Source organism: Lissotriton helveticus, chromosome 2_1 (assembly GCF_964261635.1).
Source record: "Lissotriton helveticus chromosome 2_1, aLisHel1.1, whole genome shotgun sequence".
Taxonomy (NCBI): Eukaryota; Metazoa; Chordata; class Amphibia; order Caudata; family Salamandridae; genus Lissotriton; species Lissotriton helveticus.
In genome coordinates, this window is record NC_136059.1 from 1,400,967,032 (window position 1) to 1,400,988,831 (window position 21,800).

The window sequence follows — 21,800 nt, forward strand, 5'->3', positions numbered from 1 at the left end:
ACATTTTTGCCTGTGGTTTAAGAACTACTTGTCGGAAATTGGAAAATTATGTTTCTGGAAATTTTAACAAAACTGCGCAAAATTACGTGAAAATTCTAATTTCTCGATATGTGATGCGCTATGGCATATAGCGGGTTCAAAGATCACACGACATACCGGCAAGTGGAAACGTTTTAGGTTTAAGTTTATATTTAAAATAACTATTTTACACAGTCTTCTTCACACGGTTAAGCGCACAACTTAAAGCAATGCCCCCTTTATGTTTAGAATTAAAAGCGTTTTTTCCGATCTGATAACTGACTGGAAAAGGGACGCTTTTGCTCTAGAGGGGCTACCTATCAAAATATCTGAGGCGTGTGAGCCCCTTTAACGTCCTCATCTTTACAATACTGCGGTAAAAAAAGGTGTTTAGCTTGTATCAAAACTACCATTATTACTGAATGAAATATAGTTTAAATCCACCGTCAGTTGCAAAAAACAACAAGCATTTCGAGGACGATCTGGCCCGCAGCAGATTGAAGCTGCCTAGCTCTAATAAACAAACACGAGCGCCTTGCGCGGCGGGGGGAGAGAGGGGGGTGGGCACGATTCACTTGCGGGAGCGATAATTGCTGCCAGATGGCGGCGCGCGCTCCCGCAAGTGTATCTCCTGACGTGCACGCGTTGCCATTGAAGGCAATGGAACGCGTGCACGTGCTTGGCTGAAAAGCCAAAGCGATCGGAAAAGGTCTTTTTGCCTTTGCAGCGCATGCCCGCTGCGAAGGCGAGACCTAAAAACTGGTTTGGAAGACAGTCAAACATCTCTCGTGGTTAGAGGACACGGCATCTCTCTCAGAAAGTGCTCACGGATTGATGACTCTGAATACCTATACGGAGCCAGCCACTCAAAATTACTTTAACCTGGGCTATGCTAAAACTATAAAAATCACTTTCTTGAAGTATAGACTTGGTCTGTTGCCCTGTATACAGCATCTTCCACCCTGGCAAAAGGAGAAAGAGGGCTTTACGTGCCACTTAAGTGGTTCAGCGCCAGAAGATCTGCTGCATTTACTATGTTCTTGTAAACAACTTTGACAAGAACGGAAACAACTGTGAAAACGTCAATTTAATCAGCGAGGGGTACACACCAGGAGGCAAGCAGTGCTGGCATGTTTTACATCTAACGACCCATAATTGAATTGCTGCTTACTAAAGTTTCTGCGGCTATGCGAAAAGAAAATGCCAGCAACGTAGTTACTAAACAACCTAGTCGTATGGAACAAATGCAAGACCACGAGGAGGCTTGAAGAGGTTGTTTTCCTATACCTTCTTTTCCTGCCACTAAAGCACTTTTTCGAAGTTGAAAGTACTTCTAACTGAACATGGGCATAACTAGGGAAAGGAAGTAAGGAGTGAAATTAAGTATTGTGTGCTTCTAATGAACTACAAACGCGCTGTTGCCCAGTATAGTTGCTGGGGGTATACCAAAAGGTACTGCCAGTACAACAGCTGACAATGATTTCTGTTGGTTATAAACAGTTGCAACCCTAAATATGAAGTCCTTCACAGAATGCTCCCTGTTTGGCACAAATGTACTTTACTCAAGCCGAAAGCACTTCTTTGCACATTACAGAACTTTGTTAGTCAATAGAGACAAAGTACGGACTGGAATTAAGTACCTCAACCTATAAACGATATGTGCAAAGTCGAAAATAATGTGGCTAGGAAATTTTGTTTCCTCACTTGTTTAATTATAGCACACTTTTTAGAAAGAATTATAAACACAAGGTATATGAAGTATGGCGTTTTATATGTATATTCTGATTCTAAATAAAGCTATTTTTGTATTGCAACGGTTTTAATTACCTATGCAAATAAAAATAAACTTGAACATATGTGAGAGAGAACATGGCAGGAAATCTGCATGCTCATTGGTTATTTTGTTGTGAAAAGGAAAGAAGCCTTCCAAATGTGTCCTTCTTACTCGTTTCCCAGTAACTAAGTAGAGCTGTACAGAAGAAACATTTTATTCCCCTGTGTCTACTTGTCCATTTTGTGAGCTGTAATACATGGGCAGTAAACCTTGGGGGACATGAGTGTGGGGTGGAATTTGAATGTTTATTGTCTGCATATGCATAACAAGCATTGGCAAACTCAATCTGTCTTACATTGCTATTAATTTGTGATCACCATTGTTGGCTTTTGCAATGTCGGAGGCTTTTAAAATGCACAGGCGTTGGCATAGACAATAGCAGTGATTGGCGAACTTTAGTCCCTTTGTTATACTTTCGAGATGGCCACCACATTGCATAATGCAGGATGGCATAAAGCAACTGCCAACTTTAATGGAAATAATGTTTCAATACTTTTAAATTGTCATCACGTTGCCTGTTGCAGCATAGCATGGTACAAAATAGCAACCATCTTTAGAATATAGAAAATAACGTACTCATACAATTAAAATGGCTGTCATGTTGTGTGACCAATAGTAACAAAAAGCAGCAGCCACTATCGTGAACCTCCAGAATTACTTGTAATACTTCAAGATGACGGTAATGTCATTTCACATTGCATCACACAATGTAGTGGCTATCTTGAAATATGGTTGCTATTTTGCATCACCATTCCATATTACATCACATAATGTGGCAGCCTTCTTGAAAGTGTACGAAATAGATCTTTAAGATGGCCAGCTATTGACTTTGCTAATGCCAGCACATTTTAAAGCATTTGGCAATTAGCAAAGCCAATAGCAGCAACCGGCATGGAATGGGAGAGGGGCAGGATATACAGAGAAAACTAGAGAAAAGGGGCACCTGGAGGCACAGGAATGTGCTACAGTGTAACACCTAGGACATCACCAAGCCCACAATCTGGTGCATCACATGCCACGAAGTAGTCATGCACGTCTCAGGCCAGTACTCGGGAGGGATATGGGGAAGATAAGGGGTGAATGTCCCAGAGTTGCCAGACCTTGTTAATGGGGGAAGGCAGGGTCCTCAGTTGTCCTGTAGAATGGGATACCCCTACCCATTAAAGCGTAATCCATAGGGGGTTGTAGGACAGAGCTGAGTATATCATATGTATTTTTGTAATTCGTGTAGGTTTTCTGAAATCAAGGGGGCATATTACCAAGGGCCATTATCGCCGCTTTAGCGGGACTTTTTCCCGCTAATGCGGCGATAATTTTATCGCCCTATTACCAAGCTGTCGCTAACACCAGTTAGCGTCAGCTTGTAGGCGATAGCGGGCATTTAGGGGCCCACTTTGCATGTAAGCGATAATTATCGCTAATGACATGCAAAGTGTGCGTGCCAAAATGTCAGAGACTGAAAACAGTCGCTGCAATCGCTATCGCCTATGATCAACACAGGCGTAGTTTTGGAAATATTCGCGCTAAGCGCGAATATCTCCAAAAGCTAACGCCTGCCCTGACCAGTTCTTAGCCATGTTATCCAATGAGAGGTGGATAACATGGCTAAGAGCATTGTCACGGTAATGCCTGAATATCGCTGTATTGACAGCGATATTCACACATTTCGCCTGTTTTTTATCGCTCCTGAGATAAACCTTGCTAATAGCAAGGTATCTCAGCGATAGAAACAGGTGAAGGGCGGCGATAGAAATATTCCCGCTAAGCCAACACAGCGATAATTATCGCTAGTTGTTGGTAATATGCCCCAAGAAGTCTTAGGTTTTGTTCAAGTGATATTTAATCCTTGTCTTTGGACAGGGTTCCAACGGATGTGAGCCATGTCACGAGCAACCAACACGTGTTTAACTCCATTTTGGGGCGCAGTCCTGGAGCCTTCGCAAGGCGTACAATGTAATGTAATGTATGTATACTTGTAAAGCGCACTGTTACCTCGTTACGTGGTGTCCTGGCGCTGTATACCGCTGGGGAACTTCCTACAATACTCGGGAGGGAGGATAGGAGGGGAAAACACTGTGAGAGAGATTCAGGGAGCAAGGGAAACAGTGATAGTATGCTCCAAGTCCACACAGAGCGGAAGGAGCTGGGCATGCTTTCTATCGATTGCTCAACAGTAAATGAAATGAGAAAAACGAAAAGTAGTTTAACATCGGCAGTGCAAGGAAGAAACCTTATCCAGTCACAAGCAAGGGTGAAGAGAAAATGCTCCAAGGGCAGGGCCAACTGAAGAAAGGGCAGGAAAGCAATCCAACAAGTGCAAGAGGCTGTCCCAAATCAAACTCTATGTAATACTCTATGCAGTGCCTGCGACAGACAGCTGAAGCTCTCTTTAGTGAGACTGTAAAAGGGAAGATTCTGCTTTCTGCATTTATTTTACATCTGAAAACCTGAGGCATAATTAAAGCCGAACTTGGGCATGACCGAAATCCCTGAACCTATGCCTGTGGATTGTCTACAGCACTATAATAATAGAGCTGACCATGACATATAGCTAAGAACACTCATTAACTATCATGGGTAACTCCCTCTGCCTTATTACCGATAAGATAATGGTGTGGCATACAGTTATGACAGCATGGGCTAGTGAAATGCAAGTGAATGGGTTACCGCATGGAGTCAACTACAGTAATATTACAATATGTTTCCAACATGTTGCGAGAATACAGATTATAAAATTCAACTGTAGTAAAGGTGTCAAAGATATTGTTTTGGTCAAAAATATGCCTGCGCATATCCATCAATCCATCAATTTGTATGTTTTGTACAGCGAAAAGAGACTAGCACTTTGATCACCACCATTCTAGATGTCCAGCCAAGAACAACAATGCAAGGAGCGGGAAAAAGCAATGATGAAATTGTCCAAGAGCTTGCTGCCACAATCCTAACAAAGCTTTCAGGTAATTCACCACAGCAAATATTTATTTCTGGAAAAATGTTACATTTCAGTTCTTTTTAGAATTAATTTAGCAGTCTAAACAAATGATGGTCAACTCTATCTTTCACCCTCAACCTTCTCTCCATGCTAGCATAGTTCAGGCTGCTTCAAGTTTACCACTTAATTCAGCGGTTCTTAAACTTTTGACTTATGTCGACCCCCACTTAATCATTACTGGAATCAGTAGACCCCGCCACAGAATCATCGGAACCTACAGACCCCTACTGAATTATTATTGGAATCTACAGACCCATATTAAATCATTACTGGAATCTGGGGGACCCCCACTGATTCATTACTGGAATCTGAAGACACCTCCCCCCGACTTAATCATTCCTGGAGTCTGGTGGCCTTCACTGAATCATTACTGGAATCAGGAGACCCCCCACTTAATCATTACTGGAATCAGGAGAGACCCCCTCCCTTCTAAATCATTATTGGAATCTGCAGACCCCCACTGAGTCATTACTGGAATCAGGAGACCCCCCCCCACTTAATCATTACTGGAATCAGGAGAGACCCCCTCCCCTCTAAATCATTATTGGAATCTGCAGACCCCCACTGAGTCATTACTGGAATCAGGAGACCCCCCCCACTTAATCATTACTGGAATCAGGAGAGACCCCCTCCCCTCTAAATCATTATTGGAATCTGCAGACCCCCACTGAGTCATTACTGGAATCAGGACCCCCCCTCCCCCCACTTACTTAATCATTACTGGAATCAGGAGAGACCCCCTCCCCTCTAAATCATTAATGGAATCTGCAGACCCCCACTGAGTCATTACTGGAATCAGGAGACCCCCCCCACCCACACACACACTGAATCATTATTGGAATCTGGAGGCCCCCACTGAATCATTACTAGAATCCGGAGACACCCCCCCCCCCCAAACACACTGAATCATTACTGGAATCAGGAGACCCCCCACCCACTGAATCATTCATGTAATCAGGAGACCCCCACTGAATCATAATTGGAATCTGGAGACCCCACTGAATCATTACTAGAATCAGGAGACCCCCCACCTACTGAATCATTCATGTAATCAGGACACCCCCACTGAATCATAATTGGAATCTGGAGACCCCACTGAATCATTACGGGAATCTGGAACCCACACACACACACACACACTGAGTCAATACTGGAAACCATGAACTACATTTTGAGCATTTTCGATGTTTTGAACTGCAAAACAATACTCCAAAAATACAGAACCAAGCATTCATCAAACAAATACACAAATGATGATAACATATGTTATACATTTGCAAAGAAAGTAAAGAAAATAAATCTATTTTTTTATTTTAATGGAAGGTTGGAATTTTTCTAAATTACATTGAGGCCACTCAACATCCATACCATATTCTGTTTGATGCACTGGCACTGCTCCAACAAATCAATCTGAGGATACTAAACAAATGTTCAGCTCCGAATTTCTAATTCCTTCACATTTACAGAACATTGTAAAATGTTCATCTTTACATTTTGCTTCTTTATTTATGTACACTTTATTAATCTGGTAATATTATTCAATTTTCTAAGCAGTCGCGGAACCCGTGAGCAGGCTTTGCCAAACCCCAGGAGTCTCCAGACCACAGGTTAAGAATCACTGTCCAAATGGATTGTATGTCTCCACGTAAATTTCCCCAGCAAAAGTACTCTTAGTTACCTCCTCCAAATGCATTACCATTAGGTGTAATCATTGGACGGGATTATTTATGTGGGATATTTTTTCATTTCTAGCTTGCTATATACCTTTATGAAACAACCTACATGGTAACTGGTTAGATTGGTAAGTGTCACATTACTGCTGTCACATTGCTGCCATCTTTGTTTAATCTTCGGGTCATGTGATTGAATCCAGACATGGCTGATTCAGCCTCTCTTCCTTTAAAAAAATTCAGTGCTGCTCCATGAAATTATTAAAATGCCAATATTAAGGGTTGCATAAAAAAAACCTAAATGTTTTCTCCAGAATTTAATTAAAAGGAAAAATGTTTAAGGTATTTCACTGTATGCATGATTGATTGATACTGCCCCTTTAGTCATTCTCAACCTGCTGTCAATTCTGCTAACTAACAAACTGGTTTCACAATAATACAGTACTACTTAGGCTCTAATGACATCTCTAAAAATGTACATTGGAGTTAGGACCATGATTAGCATTTTCTAGGTACCAACATGGAAACAAAAAAGCAAAGAACATTTAGAAGTTAATCTAAATCAGGAAAATATGCACTAGTAATTGTCAGAGACCTGAAGGTGTGTTATACTGTAGGAAGTTTAAGAGAATAAGAACATTTTTATCTAATGATTTGTCATTCTCCAATAAAATGGAAACCTCTTACTCTTGGTCAAAAATGTCTATCAGAGGAGCGAACGGGAGGGGAATGGGTCATTTCATTATTGTGAAAGGAATGGTAGGCAACCATGCTGGGCTATAGCTCCTCGCCTCTTCCTTTTCCATTCATAAACAGATACTGCCTCCCCTCCCATGTGGTTCAAATGCCTATGAATGGACTGGTAGGTAAAAAAGGAGGCAGTACATTTGAATGAGCAGGGAGAGGTAGGGATGAGTTCTTCCATCTATTTCATCCCTACATTAAATTCACCAAAGCTAGAAACACAAAGGTCAGATTCAGCTACTTGAGTGTTGAAAGGAAAGTACTTTTCTCATGTGCCCTGTTTGCTAAGTGTTGTCATTCACCCTGTAATCAGGTAAAATAGTAGTTTACATTTATATATAAATAGCATGCTTTTTCAATCGAGCAATTCAAAACTTAAGAAGGTTTTTCTATTATATGTAGTCTATTAGTAAAAAGGTTTTCTTGTGAACTGATGCGCACTGATTAAGAAAGCCACATTTACAAAATGATCAGCATTTTGTTTTAGCAAAGTTGTCAGTCAGCAGTCTACTTTGATTTTAGGTTTTTGAACTGAAAATAATTTCCCTGTAGATAGTACCTCTGTCATGCAATTTAGTGAATTCAGTGCCTGATATTCGAGAAAGTTGTAAATATCTTCCTATTACCACCAGTCTTTTTGCAGATCCAGTGTAACAGGAGTCCTTTGTAGTCGTCCTCCAAGCAAAAACACCACTATCTTGCAAACTTTTCTAGACCTCCGTACTGATCCTGTGCTCTATTTTACTGCCATCATTACCTTAGGAGAATTCAATCTTTGAATGAGGATTACTAATCATAAAATTATTGCTCAGCCCTGTTCTTTTTTTATTGAATCATGGTTTCAACAATTGGTAAATCCCCCACCTTATGACTCTTGGTTAAAGAAAACATTTGCTCCTTTAAAAGCTTCTTCTTCAAACTCTACTGCTAAATGTAATGAAACATTTTGATGGTTTAATTTGACACTCATGACATTGATCCTTTCCTCTGTGCCATGACCAAAACATCTGTGGTGCAGTTTCATGCTTCTCAATTGTTAATTTTTTGATTAAAAGAAAAGAAGACAGCCGACTGTTGACTGGAGTTGCATTGGAGGAAAGATTGAAAAAGGAGCCTGTCAGCCTCCAAATCTAGGATTAGGCTAGCCTTTGCAGAAGCAAAAAAAAGCCCTTGTGACCCAAAATCTTAACACCTACGGACTGCCAATCTTGTTTTTTGTTTCCATATAAACCTCTTGGTATTTCGCAAGTATGTAGCCCAGCTAAGAACCTTAATTCTTTATTGATAAATCAAGAAACACTGCAATGGATGTTTGCAACTGATAAACAGCCCAACTTTATGCTCCATCTCCATTGACCACAGGACATTCCTTGCTCTGCAGCCAAATTCTTCTAAAGAAGTTGAGGCTGTCCTCTCTATTTGAAGCCCACCAAGTGTCTTACTGAAACAGCACCAGCGTTGCTTCTTCGACCGTTTGCACTTATCCTAGACCTACCTATTTGCATTCTCATTATCTTCTTGCTGAATTATGAAATTGTCCTAGATCTTCTAAAGAATGTTTCATTGATAGCACTGGTAAAATGAATTCCATTGTGTCCCTTCAAAACTGGCTGTAGACCTATGGTGTATTTGCAAGTGCTGGTCAAGATTTTAGAAAAACACTTTAGGCAACTACTCAAAAAATGTATAAACGAAGGTCCCTGCACTTTCAGTCTGGTTTTAGACCGAGGTATGCAAATGAGATAGTTCGAGTTGGATTCTAGGTCAATGCTTTGAGATGTGTTGAAGAAGGTTCAGGCTGTCTACTGACCATGCAGGTTGTATCCCCCTCCTGGAACATTGCAGACCATCATCTGTTTCTAATAGACTACTTTCAGCCGTCCAAACTGGCCCTTCCAAAATGAAATGGTTCTGTTTATTTCTGGAGGGTTGAATGTAACTGATCTCCTTGCGGCTATTTGTTTATGGGAAGTTCGTCTTACACCTGATGAGATCTTCTCTCTCTTCTTCTTTGTTCAACCTGTACCATGTCTCTATGTTCAACATTTTTCAAGGTAAGCAGGTTGGGATTCAATCATATGTTGATGGCACTCAAATATCTGTCAAACTAATATCAGAATCACTGTGGCAGAGCAACATCATCTTTTAAAAGCAGAAGCATTGTTGCATGCCATTATATACTTCAGAAGCCTCTAATCCATTATAGTATTGAGAACAGGACTCTTTAGCATCCTCCCCCACCACTCAAAAACTATTTGGGAAAGACTTTCCCCTTTCCACTGAAGTGAAAAACCTGGGTTTACACCTAGACTCTAATATATTTTTCTCTCCATACACATGGGCCATGTTAACAGTAGTGCTACATCGAATTAATGCTGTGATACCCATTCTCTCTCACGTGTCTCCTTGCAATAGGGCCATATTGTTTTGGTGCAGCTGTCAGTTCACAAACAGACCATTGTAACAGTCTCAATGCAAGGCTAATCCTGCTATCAAATACAATGTCTTCATCATACCTAAAATGCTGCTATTTATATGATTGTTGTAAGAAAGTGTAGCAGGTGCTGGTATATTTTCAGGCAAAGTACCACAAAGTTACCTTCCTTAAATCATGTTACTTTGCTCATATAATTCTTTAGAAAGATTTCTAAACAAATATTCTTTGCTTTGTAAAACTGTATTTTAAATGCATGTGAATCTTTTGAAATGTTGCACTTAATTGTCTTGTAAGCCTATATTATATTGTTAATTTCAAGAATTCACATTCATATCTGGGCCCCATTGCATTTCGAGCTGGATAGCTCTTCACGAGGAAGCTTTGATTAAGTGCAGTTGTTCAAGTGCTCGTATTTCCATCTTTAAATTTATCTGGTTGGCAGAGTTCCTCACTGTGGGCAGTTCGTTTTATGTGGTCAAGCTTGTGTTGTTGCATGAGTCCTTCTTTGTTCTTTGTGTCCAAGAGCAAAAATAACATTCTGATGTCCTCCAAGTGTCCTTTATTTTATCAGTCAGGTACAAAAAGTTGAGTCCCTAAAGAACTGATCTTCACTTTTATTTTCTCTTCCTTGCTTGGATGGCATAATATACACCCCTTGATGCCACAGTTTAGGCATAATCTGATGGATAAATCTGCCTGTGGATTCCTGACCTTATCCCAATGCGCAGCATTCCATGGAAATTTTTCTCCTCAGCTCTTCCACATCGACAAGGACTTCACAATGGAACGGCTCCCCGCCCGACTTCGCATGACGTCTTCGTTGGCGTGCTGACGTCAGTTCCCTTTTTTGCACGCCGTCGACATGTAACTTTTTTCCCAGGCTTTTCTGGGAGTTTCTTTGTTACTGTTGTTGTGACTTTGTAGCTGTCAAAGATGACTACTCCGAGGAAGTTAGGTTTCAAGCCATGCAGAAAATGTGAGGGCCAGATGTCCATCACTGGCCACCATGAAGACTGTTTGTGGTGCCTTTCATCGTTCCATGACATCGGGACATGCAGTACATGCAAGCGCATGAATCCATAGGCTCTGAAGGAGAGGGAGGCCAAGTTATTAGTGTCCACGGCCAAAAAGCAGAAGAGGGGTTGCAGGAGGTCTCAGACCTGATGGAAGTCGCCGACTCCTCATATTTTCAGGTCATCTAAGAAGTACAAGAAGAAGCAGTGCCAAGGTTCTCAGTGTTGCTCTTTGATGGATTCGACTCTGAAGTCAGTGTACCCGAGTACCAGAGGTCATTGCAGTTGTGAGATCTCCAACTCTTTCACACGGGGTGACTCCGACCCCATCTGCGGCGCAGAGGGCTGTGACTCCACTGGCTTCAAGAGGTGTAAAGCCTCCACCATATGCCGAAGTCAACTACTCCACCTCTGGCTCTGGGGTATCCGGCGCCGCAACTGGAGCCGAACTTGATGCATCTTCGAACGGCTCCAGAGCCTATGGTACCGGATCCGACTTATCCCACTTTCCCAGCTCCTGGGATCTGAAAAATAGTGATGTTTGGCTTGTTCGCCAGAGCTGCAAACCCTACTTGTGTGCCTGTTGGCCCCATGGGTCTGTTGGCATTTTCCCTGGGAGGTTTTCCTCCTCACTTTTCCAAGACACTGCTCATGCCATTCATGTCTATGGCTCCAGGGAGTTGGTCTCTTCCGACGCCGAGGTTATCAACACTGTTGAAGTTGTTGGAGGGTCAAGCTTGTTTAGGCGGTTCATCCCTGGTGCCATCTGGTTCCGTGTTGACTCAACCGCGGCCGGCTTCAGCTCCTGTTCCCTTGGACGTCCCTTCAACACAGATCCTGAAGTCACTGGCACCGTGTCTGGCATCACCGATATTGAGGATGAAATTCCGGAGAGAGGCTCAAAGGCTGTTGGAGGAAGAAGAATACCAAGAAGAACATGGAGGGCCTGAGGAAAGAGAGATTGTGGGTCCTGGATTTTGAGGGTTTGCAGGAGGCTAGTGGCCTGGACACTTCTCCTGAGTGGGATCTTATATCAGGGAAGCGCCTGCCAACGCTGGGGGTGTCCACATATCACACTGTTATTAGAGAGGCTGCAGAATTCTTGGAGTTGCTTCTTTCTACAGCAGAGTTCAAATCAAATATTCTTACAGAGGTTTTTCATTCCTCTTCTTCTGTGACAGAACCTCTGCTTCCTTTCAATGAGGCATTGACAGAGCCCATTCTGGATGTCTGGCAGAAGCCAGTGTCCACTCCAGAGGTTTCCAGGACCGTGGCTAGGAGATACAAAATGACTCCTGGGGATCCTGCATTTCTGTCCATCCATCCTTCGCCGGAAAGCTTGGTGGTCCAAGCTTCATGCTCTTCAAGGCTGTCAGCAGGTTCCTTCCCATCTATACCTGCTGATTCGGACTCAAAGCACATGGGGCAATCGGCATAGGTTTTCTCGTTTGGGAGTATGGCCCTTAAGTCCACAAATGCCACATGTCTTTTGGGTTGTTACATCTGTGCCCTCATAGACTCAGCCACAGAGGTTGTCCCGAAGTTGCCTGAGTAGGTACAAGGGCATTTCTCAGAGGTGTTATCAGTTGCCCAAGCTGCTGCCTGCCAAGTGATCCAATCTGGACTGGACATGGCCGACTCTGTAGTCAGAGCAATGAGATCCTCCGTGGCAACAAGGAGGCAAGCCTAGTTGCGTGGCTAAGGATTCTTGCCTGATGTCCAGGTTACATTGCTGGATTTTCCCTTTGATTGGTCTCGCCTGTTTGGGGCTAAAGTGGGTTCGGTGCAGCAGTGGATTCGGCTCTGCAGCACTTTAAGGACCGCAAGGCTACAGCGAGGTCTTTGGGACTTTAGACTCAACCCAGAAACGTTCGGCAGTTCCGTGGCTTTGCAAGAAACTTGTTGTTTTGTGCCAGGCAGCAACCCCAGCAGCAGGCAAATCCCTTGTACAGATCCTACAGGGGAAAGAACAGAGGTCGTCAGCAGGGTGCTGCACAACCACAAGTCTCCTACTCCTCTTCTGCCTCTTCAGCCATTGTTGCAGGGAAGCAGCTATAGCTCCACCATCCTAGAGCATGCTTCTCCCGTGGGAGGACCGGTGTCCCATCCCCTCCACATGTTCAGGGTACCTATTGGGAGGTCTACTATGATTTTTCCCAGGTCTACCAATGCTTCTTTACCTAGTGCCGGCGGGAGGTATACTGAGACTACATTAAACGCTTTCCTTCCCACTGCACCTCCAACACTGCAAATCTTCCCCCCGGATCCGCCCATGTACGTGTCTGTGTGAGTGCCAGACTCTTTTTAACCAGGATACCTGTTCATTGGGATCCTGAAGAATAGTCTGCATGAATTAGGAGCTTGTATCCCCTCTGTATGAGAGCTTTGCATTTGTTACCCACTAAATCTGTCTCCTGCACTAACACGATATCGGGGGCCTGTCTTTTAAGCTAGTGTTGTACAACACCCCTTTTGATTTTGTCCCCCATCCCATTTACGGTCCATGTCAGCATTGTGAGTGATGTTTCTATCTTAGCTTCCGTCATATTGGTGGTGGGTAAGAAGAAAGGAGCATTCAACATGACCCCAGGGCTCGTCCCCTGTATTCCGCTGTTTCAGCAACCCTTACATATCTTTCCCGAGGTGGGTGGGCGCTCTGATAATATGGAAATCCGTGACCCTGCTTCCTAGATAGCTACTAACAATGATTGTAGTCACGTATGACTTGTTGCTCTTTGTGACTCGTGAACATACATAACCTTTAACCTCACTTCCCACCTCCCTAAACTCCAGTGCCTCCCCCCTCCCTGCTCCCCTGTCAGTGGATTTTAAACTACCCACACCTGAGCCAGGCAGAGTGCATTTGTTTGCCCCCCCAAATACCAGTAGATGCTGGCAGTTAGCCCTCCCCCCCTTAAGCTGAGCTATCCTTTGTTTCATCGCAGCTAGGAGTGTGAATCCGGCCCCCCTCACATCAATAGCCATCCCTTCATTTCATAGCAGTTCACAGGCAGACAGCAGGGACACCAGATCACATACTGTCCAAGTCCCTGAGTGAAGGGAGGAAACATCCAGGCGTCCCTGGTGCACATTAACACTCTCTGACTCACTTATCTGTGTTTGGTGCTGCCCCTTCCATGTTTGGAAAGTCATCTTTACAGCTGCTCATGGTCAATTTCATCTCCACTCGGGAGCAATCCTTACTTTGTTCAGTTCCCTGGTTGGATCCATTTGGTCGGAGGCCCTCGTTCCTTCCTCTGCGTGGCTTTTCGACTCAACGCCATCCTTCCAGCCAATCCCATCTGTCATCCGGTGAGGAAAAGAACCACGTCTTACCATCTGATTCGATCCTAAGCTTTGATAGAAAAAGCATGGTATACTTCACCCCCTGTCTCGCAATGCTCTCGTCACTGCTAGGAAACTGCCACGCTGAGTTTGGACCTTTGTGGTGAAGTCAGGGAAGAATGTGATCAGGTTATTTTTGAATTTGAGCGGAGGGTTGGCTCGTGTGGTTTGAAGTATTATGTCCTGATTCTATAGTTAAAGACTTGCGCTATTATTAGCTGCAGGGGAGCCCCCGGTTTAAGGTCGCCCTCCCGGGACCCGATGGGCTCGCTCAATAGAAAAGTAGTCCGAGAGTCTCTTGGGCTGCAAGTGCTTCAGGATCAGATCCTCCACAAAGAGATCAATTGCCGGTCCCTTCTTACTCATCAAGTTGTCTCTCCATAGCAGTGTCCTGTAGTTTACTCACTTGCTCTTGGAGCAGGGCAGTGTCTTTATGAAGTTCTGTGGTTGTATATTCAAGGTCTTTCCCCTTAGCGTCCGTTTTGCGAAGGTCTGCTTGGGTAAGGGACACCTCAATGTTAACTGTATTGTTGCGGGCTTCCAATGATATGCGCACTCCCGTTATTGCCTCCAAAATGTCGTGGAGCGTAAGGTCAGGTTGCGGTTGGGGGTTTGTCGGCTTATCTGGGGCTTTTAGCTGTGTGATTTCCTGCCCCTCCCCCGCTTTATTCCAGGCAAATCTAGCCAGTTTGTTTTGGGCCATTGGTTTGGGCCCCCGTCAGCTCGCCATTGCCAGGCGGCATTTTATCGCTGTGTTCAAGTCCTTTGGGCCCAGTCCCAGTAATCGCCGCCGCCTGCCCAGGGGGTTTTCATCCCTCTAGCTGCCTGTCGGGTTTCCTGGGATCCAGTCCCCAGTATCTCAGCCCTTTCACCAATCCCGGCACCGTGAGTGGCCTTATGTCTCTTGGGGTATGAGCTCTTGCCTTGTGATGCCCTGTCTCTCACCCCCATCCCCCAATGCTATTGTATCACTTAGCTGGGTCCTGGATGCCGTTCAAAATGGAGGAGTCTGTCGCGCTGCTCCCCGCTTCCCACTATGAGCCTGGGGGCACCTCGCTCATACAGTCCTGTACGCTTTGTCGTACCGGCGCCTTGTGGGGACGCCGCTATGCTCGTAGACTGTCTCATTTACCGTGCCTGCCCATACTTCCCCCTGCAGCCTCCGTTGCCTCAGGCTTTTGGTCTGATGATTGTTCCTGCTCTCGGTTAGGTAGGGAACATATGCTAGGCACTGTCTGCTGTTGGCGAGTGTGTGGGACGACCACGCCCAGAGCCCCGGTGCACTGGGTCGGGCCAGCCTCCAACGCCGGGGCCTCAATTCTACTCATCGCGGCTCACCTAACTTCCGCCTGCCGCTTTGGGCACAAAACATTTCGCCAAAGTATTAGCTAACTGTCTAGCCCCGTTGGTCTCGTTGCTGGTGGGTCCAGAGCAGGCTGGCTTTGTTCCAAGGTTTAGCTTAACACATAATCTTAGAACTGTATTTGGCACCATACAGCATATTAACTCTGAGGTCAAAGCTGCTGCCGTCTTCCTAGATGCAAAGAAAGCATTTGACTCAGTGGAGTGGTCATTTATGAAAGCTGTACTCTGGCGTATCGGAGTGGGCAAAGTCTTTCTCTGGCTCATAGCTGTTCTAAATAATAATATGGTCGCCAGAATCAGGTTAAGCAACACTGTCATGCCTCCTATTACAATTTTGAGAGTAACTCTGCAGGGTTAGGTGGTCCGCTGTCGCCTCTGCTATATGCCATTTTGGCGGAACCATTGGCATGCGCACTAAGAAAATACCATTGGCACAGAGGACTGAGTTTTCCTGGATATCGTCTCATTATTTCTGCATATGCTGACGATATGCTCCTATATATCCAAGATCCGGGTAGACATCTTACTCCAGTACTCACGGAGGTCCACACTCTGGTCTCTATCAGGCCTAAAGGTCAACTGGGCCAAATCTATTATTTTTCATCCGGCTCCATCCATGACACGAGTGGAGTTGGACTTCCCTTTGCAATGGACCACTGATCCTGTACTCTATTTAGATGTACAAGTACACACTGACCCTGAATTACTTCTCTCTCTCTGACAACTACGGGAAGGCAATCTCCAAACTGGAGGAATATGTAACTCATTGAATTGATCTGTCACTTTCGCTAATAGGTATATTTCTCTTATGAAAAGGACAGTGCTTCCTAGATTTTTGTTCCTGTTTTAAAACATTCTAATGCATCTCCCAATGCATATATTTGATGTCCTTCACACAACATTAATAAAACTGGCTTCAGCCGGGCAGCAACCTAGATTTAAGTGGACATTCTTACATTGCCCAACTCAATGGGAGGTCTAAAAGAGCCAGACCCTGAACTATATTATAGAACACCACTGAGCTCCCATGCGCACTACTGGATTTATGGGCCACAGAGTTTACCACACTTACACATTGAGAGGGTAGCTGCCGATCCTAACACTCTCCCTCAAATGCTGCTTCATACCCCTACCAGGAGACCTGGCACACTGAATTCTATAAACTCTACAGTGCACACATGGCACAATTTACTAAATAGACAGGCAGGTGCTCTCATGTACTCCCCTTTGATCCTTTTAGAATGGTGTTCCTGGTTTCCGACTGGTCGAGATAGGGAAGTGGTAACAAATTAGACATCACAAAGATGGGGTACCTCGTTCAAAATGGTGTGGCAGGCAAGTGGGCAGACATTGTGGCAGAAGTATATGAATCCTCCCCCTAACACAATTCCAGGACCACAGAGTGCTCTACGCGCTCATCTAGAGAATGATATGCAGGAGCCCATGCAGATGCTAACTCTTTCCTACATCTTACGCTCCCCCACCCCCGCTAAGTTGGTAACCACTATTTATATTCTGATTCAAGAAGCCAGGAGACCATATTTAATAAAGGCCCCATAGGACTGGCAGAGAGATCTAGTCATAGTCATAGATGACAGCATCTTGTGTTATTGCTGCGAGATGACCAAACATATTTCACTTAATGGGAGGCACTGCCTCATCCACTTTAAATATCTCAATAGGGTTTACTACAGACCTGAGAGACTGTCGGTATGGCCTATGGGAATCAGCTGCTTTTCCCCTGCTGCAGGGAAAGCGAAACTGGGTTCTTACATGTAGCCCGGTATTGCCCCAAGATCTCAGAATTCTGGGATAAGGTTTTTGACACACTAATTGAGATCATGGGTCACTCGCTTTCTCCAGATCCACTATATACACTGCTGGGATATAACAAATGAATAAGCAAAGAGGGAAGACGATGAGTAGCAATGGGCTTACTCCTTGCCAAGCGCAGAATGGCCATGCGCTGGGCTAAGGGTCCAGCTCCGCCCTTAGACAACTGGGCAAAAGATATTCTTTATTGCAATACCCAATCAGAAATTTATAATGAGTTTATTACCCCCTCAGAATTGACCCAAATTTTTTGGGGTTTATATCAACAATACCAAGTGTAAAAGGAAACTGGAGAGCCTGAAGGATGCAATAGTAATTAAGGGTTGAACGGTCACAAACTAAGCTACAACCTGGCAGATATTACACGAAGGGGGATGAGGTTAAATATTCTCATCTGCATTCAAGTATAGACATAATAAAGAGCATATGTTCTTGCTGACTACTATCAAACATTTATGATGTATAACTACTTTGGTTGTTGTATACATTTGCGCTGTATGTTTCCGCTGTGGGACTGTTCTGTGAAGCCGTTCTAATTCGTATTGTACTGTGTTGGTTTTACACTGTAAAAGTTCTAAATAATTTTTTATTTTTTTTAAATGAAGACCTGCTTGCTTAAACTGGATCTGGAAGGATAAGGATGGGTCCAAGTCTATCGACTTGGCGCTCACACTAGCGTGATGGGCAAAAGAGTGAACTAGAAGGTAGCCACCAAGTTCTTAATTTGAGCCGGTGGTTACTGGTGCTTGGCATCAGCACTTAATTGTCAAAACCTCCACTTGTGACAGTCTGCCACATGGTGGAACTGTTTATCTAATTTAGAGATGAGTCACAACAGTAGTTGATTCATTCAATATATATTCATTTATTTATTTATTTAGGAAATTTATTGAGCGCACAACTACCCGTAGGTGTCTCGGCGCTTTGGGTCCTCTAGGCTGTGCAGAATTATTGATTAAAAAGCCAAGTTTTTATTTGTTTGCGAAAGGATAGTAAGGATGTACTAGTCTTGATTTGGGATGGGAGGCTGTTCCAAAGTTTGATGGTCGTTACTGTGAAAGACCTGTCACCCCATGAGACTCTTTTTGTTCTTGGGACCTTCAATAGACTTGCAGTGGAAGAGCAGAGAGATCTTGGCGGAATGTAAGGACAAAAATAATCTTTTAGGAAAACAGGTCCTGATGCATGAATTGCCTTATAGGCGATACATAAAGCCTTGAATTTTGTTCTATTTCTTACTGATAGCCAGTGAAGCTGTTTGATGGTATTGGAGATGGGTTTGAATTTGGGGGTCCCTGTGATCAGTCTGGCGGCAGCATTCTGCACCAACTGTAGTTTATTCAAGACTCTTTCTTGGGGGTTCATCATCATCCATCTTTATTTCGCATTTAGATTAATGCATAAAAAGTACATAAAATCATTGAAATGTAATATGCATCTTTAAAACAACAAAACAGCTATAATGATATTAAAAAGGACGGTCTCAAATTAATCAAAACAGCTATAAGATTAAGTATAAGAAATCAGTAGATTCATATGCATGAACACAGAGTGCACCCGCTAATGGGTGACAGTACAAATTGTAAAAATGTGCCCAATGCGGATTAAAGTGCATTTTTCCGTTTTTAAGAATGGCAAGTAAAAAGTTTGCAAGCATGAAACATAGATACAGAGTTTCCAATGATGGCAAAGTTTCAAGGGCTTCTTTATGCGAGAGGATACAGAATTTTTTCAGCAATGAGAGGAGCTATTTTTTACTTCTACCTTATAGAATGGATGAAAGAATAAGAGGTGTGAGATTGGTGGGAGAGGAGAGATAGCTGGTGTACCGAATATACTTGTGCTGGATAAGCTGTCATTAATGGAATATAATTCAGTCTGAATCTGGTGAGTACGAAGCAATGTCTGATGTTCGTGACAAATGAGATATAGGATGAACGGCCAGTGCTTGCAGTTGGTGATGCTAGTTATGTGGCCACTGACTTTATTTTGTTTTTTTTGCCACCTGTCTGAGTTGCATTTAGCGACAAAGAGTTCTTTTAGTAGCGATTTGGATAAAGATATTCACTTGGACGGTGAGTTAAACAAACACTCCAGATCTAGTTCTCTGAGGGACTGTTTCACAAAACCTAGTCAGCTGATGGAGGAAGCACGATCCAAGGTTAAGATATCCTTTAATACTGAGTGGTTTAGGGGGACTGATTCCCTTTTCCAGACTGAGAGCCAGGCTAGGAGCAGGGCAATTTTTAGCGTGTCTGATAGGAACGGAAAATCTAGTTCCTTATGGATTAGAATGCCTGGGCAAGAGGTTGGGATAGCTAATAGTCTCTTTAAGAATGTATCTTCTATTGCTTGTAGGGAGTCAATGTTTGCTATTCCCCAAACAGCTGGACCGTATGACACTATGGATCTCGTTTGTGCATGATACATTTCTAACATTTCTTTACTGGTTTGTTCCCTATTTTTGCTGCAAATTTCCAGATACCGACTATACTTCTTGCCATCAAAAGGGCCCTGTTCCTCACCATGGTATACCATCTTAGCCTTTCATTGAAGTAGATACCCAGATACATAAAGTTGTCAACTCTATCCAGTCTTCTGTTAACCCCTTCCATGCTCATGACAAGCTCAGCTCGTCATGCAGTACACTGCTTGTGTGCTCATGACGAGCTCAGCTCGTCATGAACAATGGGATTCAAAGAAGTTCAGCACCAGGGGTGAATTGCCTTAGCATTGATAGTGTTAATATGGAAGCCTATTAGTTTCTGCTTCTTGTCTCTACCTATGGCCATCACATATGATTTTGTTTTGTTAAGATGCAGGCCTAGCTCTGCCATGTATGTAGAGTACGTCTCAATCAAGAACTGTAAGGCCATTGGAGTTCTGGCCAATAGGACGGCGTCATCTGCATAGAGCATAACGGGTAAGGGATGTGTGCCTACCACTGGAACATCCTTGCATTTTTCGGTCAGGACTTCAGAGAGTTTGTTTGTGTACAGGGAGAAAAGGAAAGGGGCAAGAATGCAACCCTATCTTATCCCTTTATCAATCCTGAAAGATTTTGTACACTCCCCTTGTTTTCCGTATCAGACTATTGCCTCTGCATTTCCGTATAGTTCTCTGATAAATGAGATTATAGATGGGTCCATGGCCAATGCCTCCATGATCAGCCACAATTTATTGTGGCTCGCACAGTCAAAGGCCACTGACAGGTCCATAAATGCCAAAAATAGCTGCCCCTGTTTCGCGACATAGTATTTTGCGGCGATTAGGGCCTGGTTGAGACACTGTTCTATTGTGCCCCTCCCCTTCCTGAAGCCGTACTGGGCTTCAGCGAGGATTCGGTTCTCAAATGCCCACTCCTCCAGCCTATTTAGCAGAAGTCTGCCCATTACTTTGCTGTGCTGTCCAATAACAAGATTGGCCGAAAGTTAGCCGGGTCTGCGCCACTCCCCTTCTTATGGATTGGGACTATGATCAACTGTCTCCAAGACGACAGAGGGCCGGCTTTAGCTATGGCGTTAAATGCTGTTGTGAGGACCGGTACCCAGAGAGGTTTATTAGTTGTAAAGATATCGAGTGGAACCCCATCTGGCCCTGGTGACTTTAGCGCTGGTGATTGGTTTAAAGCTAGTTCTACTTCAGCCATGGAGAACTCCAGTGCTGGTGGAGTCCTCGAATATGGCTCGGATAGCTCTAGCGTTTTGGCTGTTTGTTCGTGGAATATCTTTTGGAAATGACTTATCCACGTGGCCTCATCTATGTGGAGGTCCAGTGATGGCCCCCTCTCCTCCTGGAAAGAGTAGTTGATTTATTCAATATATATTAAAACCAAGCCATTCTTTTAGCTTTGGAGGTCTGGAATAGTCTGAATTCTCACACTTGTAGGAGTCTGATAATGTAGTTGTGTTGGTACAATCATTGGCAGTGCTGCTAGGAGCAAAAAGTGGTGCAAGCTGCAGTGGCCTCCTGACGTGGGCCTGGGCACTTCTTTTTTAACAAATTAAGGACTGCAGCCACCGCTACCTCTATCTCTACCTGGAAGCTTGAACTCTGGCGTTGGGCATGAGCAGAAGATGAAGTAGCTAGACGTTTCCGATTCAAGTCGGTGAAAGTCCAATAGATCAAGGGTTGGGACACCATGCTAGTGGAACTGGAAACAAGCTCTGATTTCTGACCGCCATAGGCGGGCATACACTATACATCACTAACCTGATTCAAAAAGGACGAAGTCTCTCTGATGTTCATCACCCCTGTGGACCCTGCCCCAACCCCTTTATCCCCGTTCTCCCATGAGTACTGTCATCCCTCAGGATTCTACTGGGTGTCACAGTGATACCTCCCCCCACACAACGGCAGTGTGCATGCCTCCCCCTGAGGTTTCAATATGTACATCACCTGTACTCACCCCAAATGGAGGTCTCCCTGACCACAATGTTGTCTGATCGACACACCTCCAATCCTCACTGGCACGCTCTAAGTAAGTAAGTAAGTAAATTCTTTATTGTTTAGTTAATTAAAACCAGTACAATATAAAAAATGCCACTAT

General features: G+C 43.9%; 1 protein-coding gene across 1 annotated transcript in view; it reads left to right on the plus strand.

Annotated features, from left to right (window-relative positions):
* The window catches only part of LOC144818685 (dynein axonemal heavy chain 6-like), a 1,395,111-nt gene that overhangs the window by 1,184,381 nt on the left and 188,930 nt on the right, over window positions 1-21,800 (plus strand). Inside the window, exon 32 of the mRNA XM_078676337.1 lies at window positions 4,680-4,809. Coding sequence (XP_078532463.1) covers window positions 4,680-4,809 — 130 coding nt within the window. The remainder of the gene's footprint in view (window positions 1-4,679; window positions 4,810-21,800) is intronic.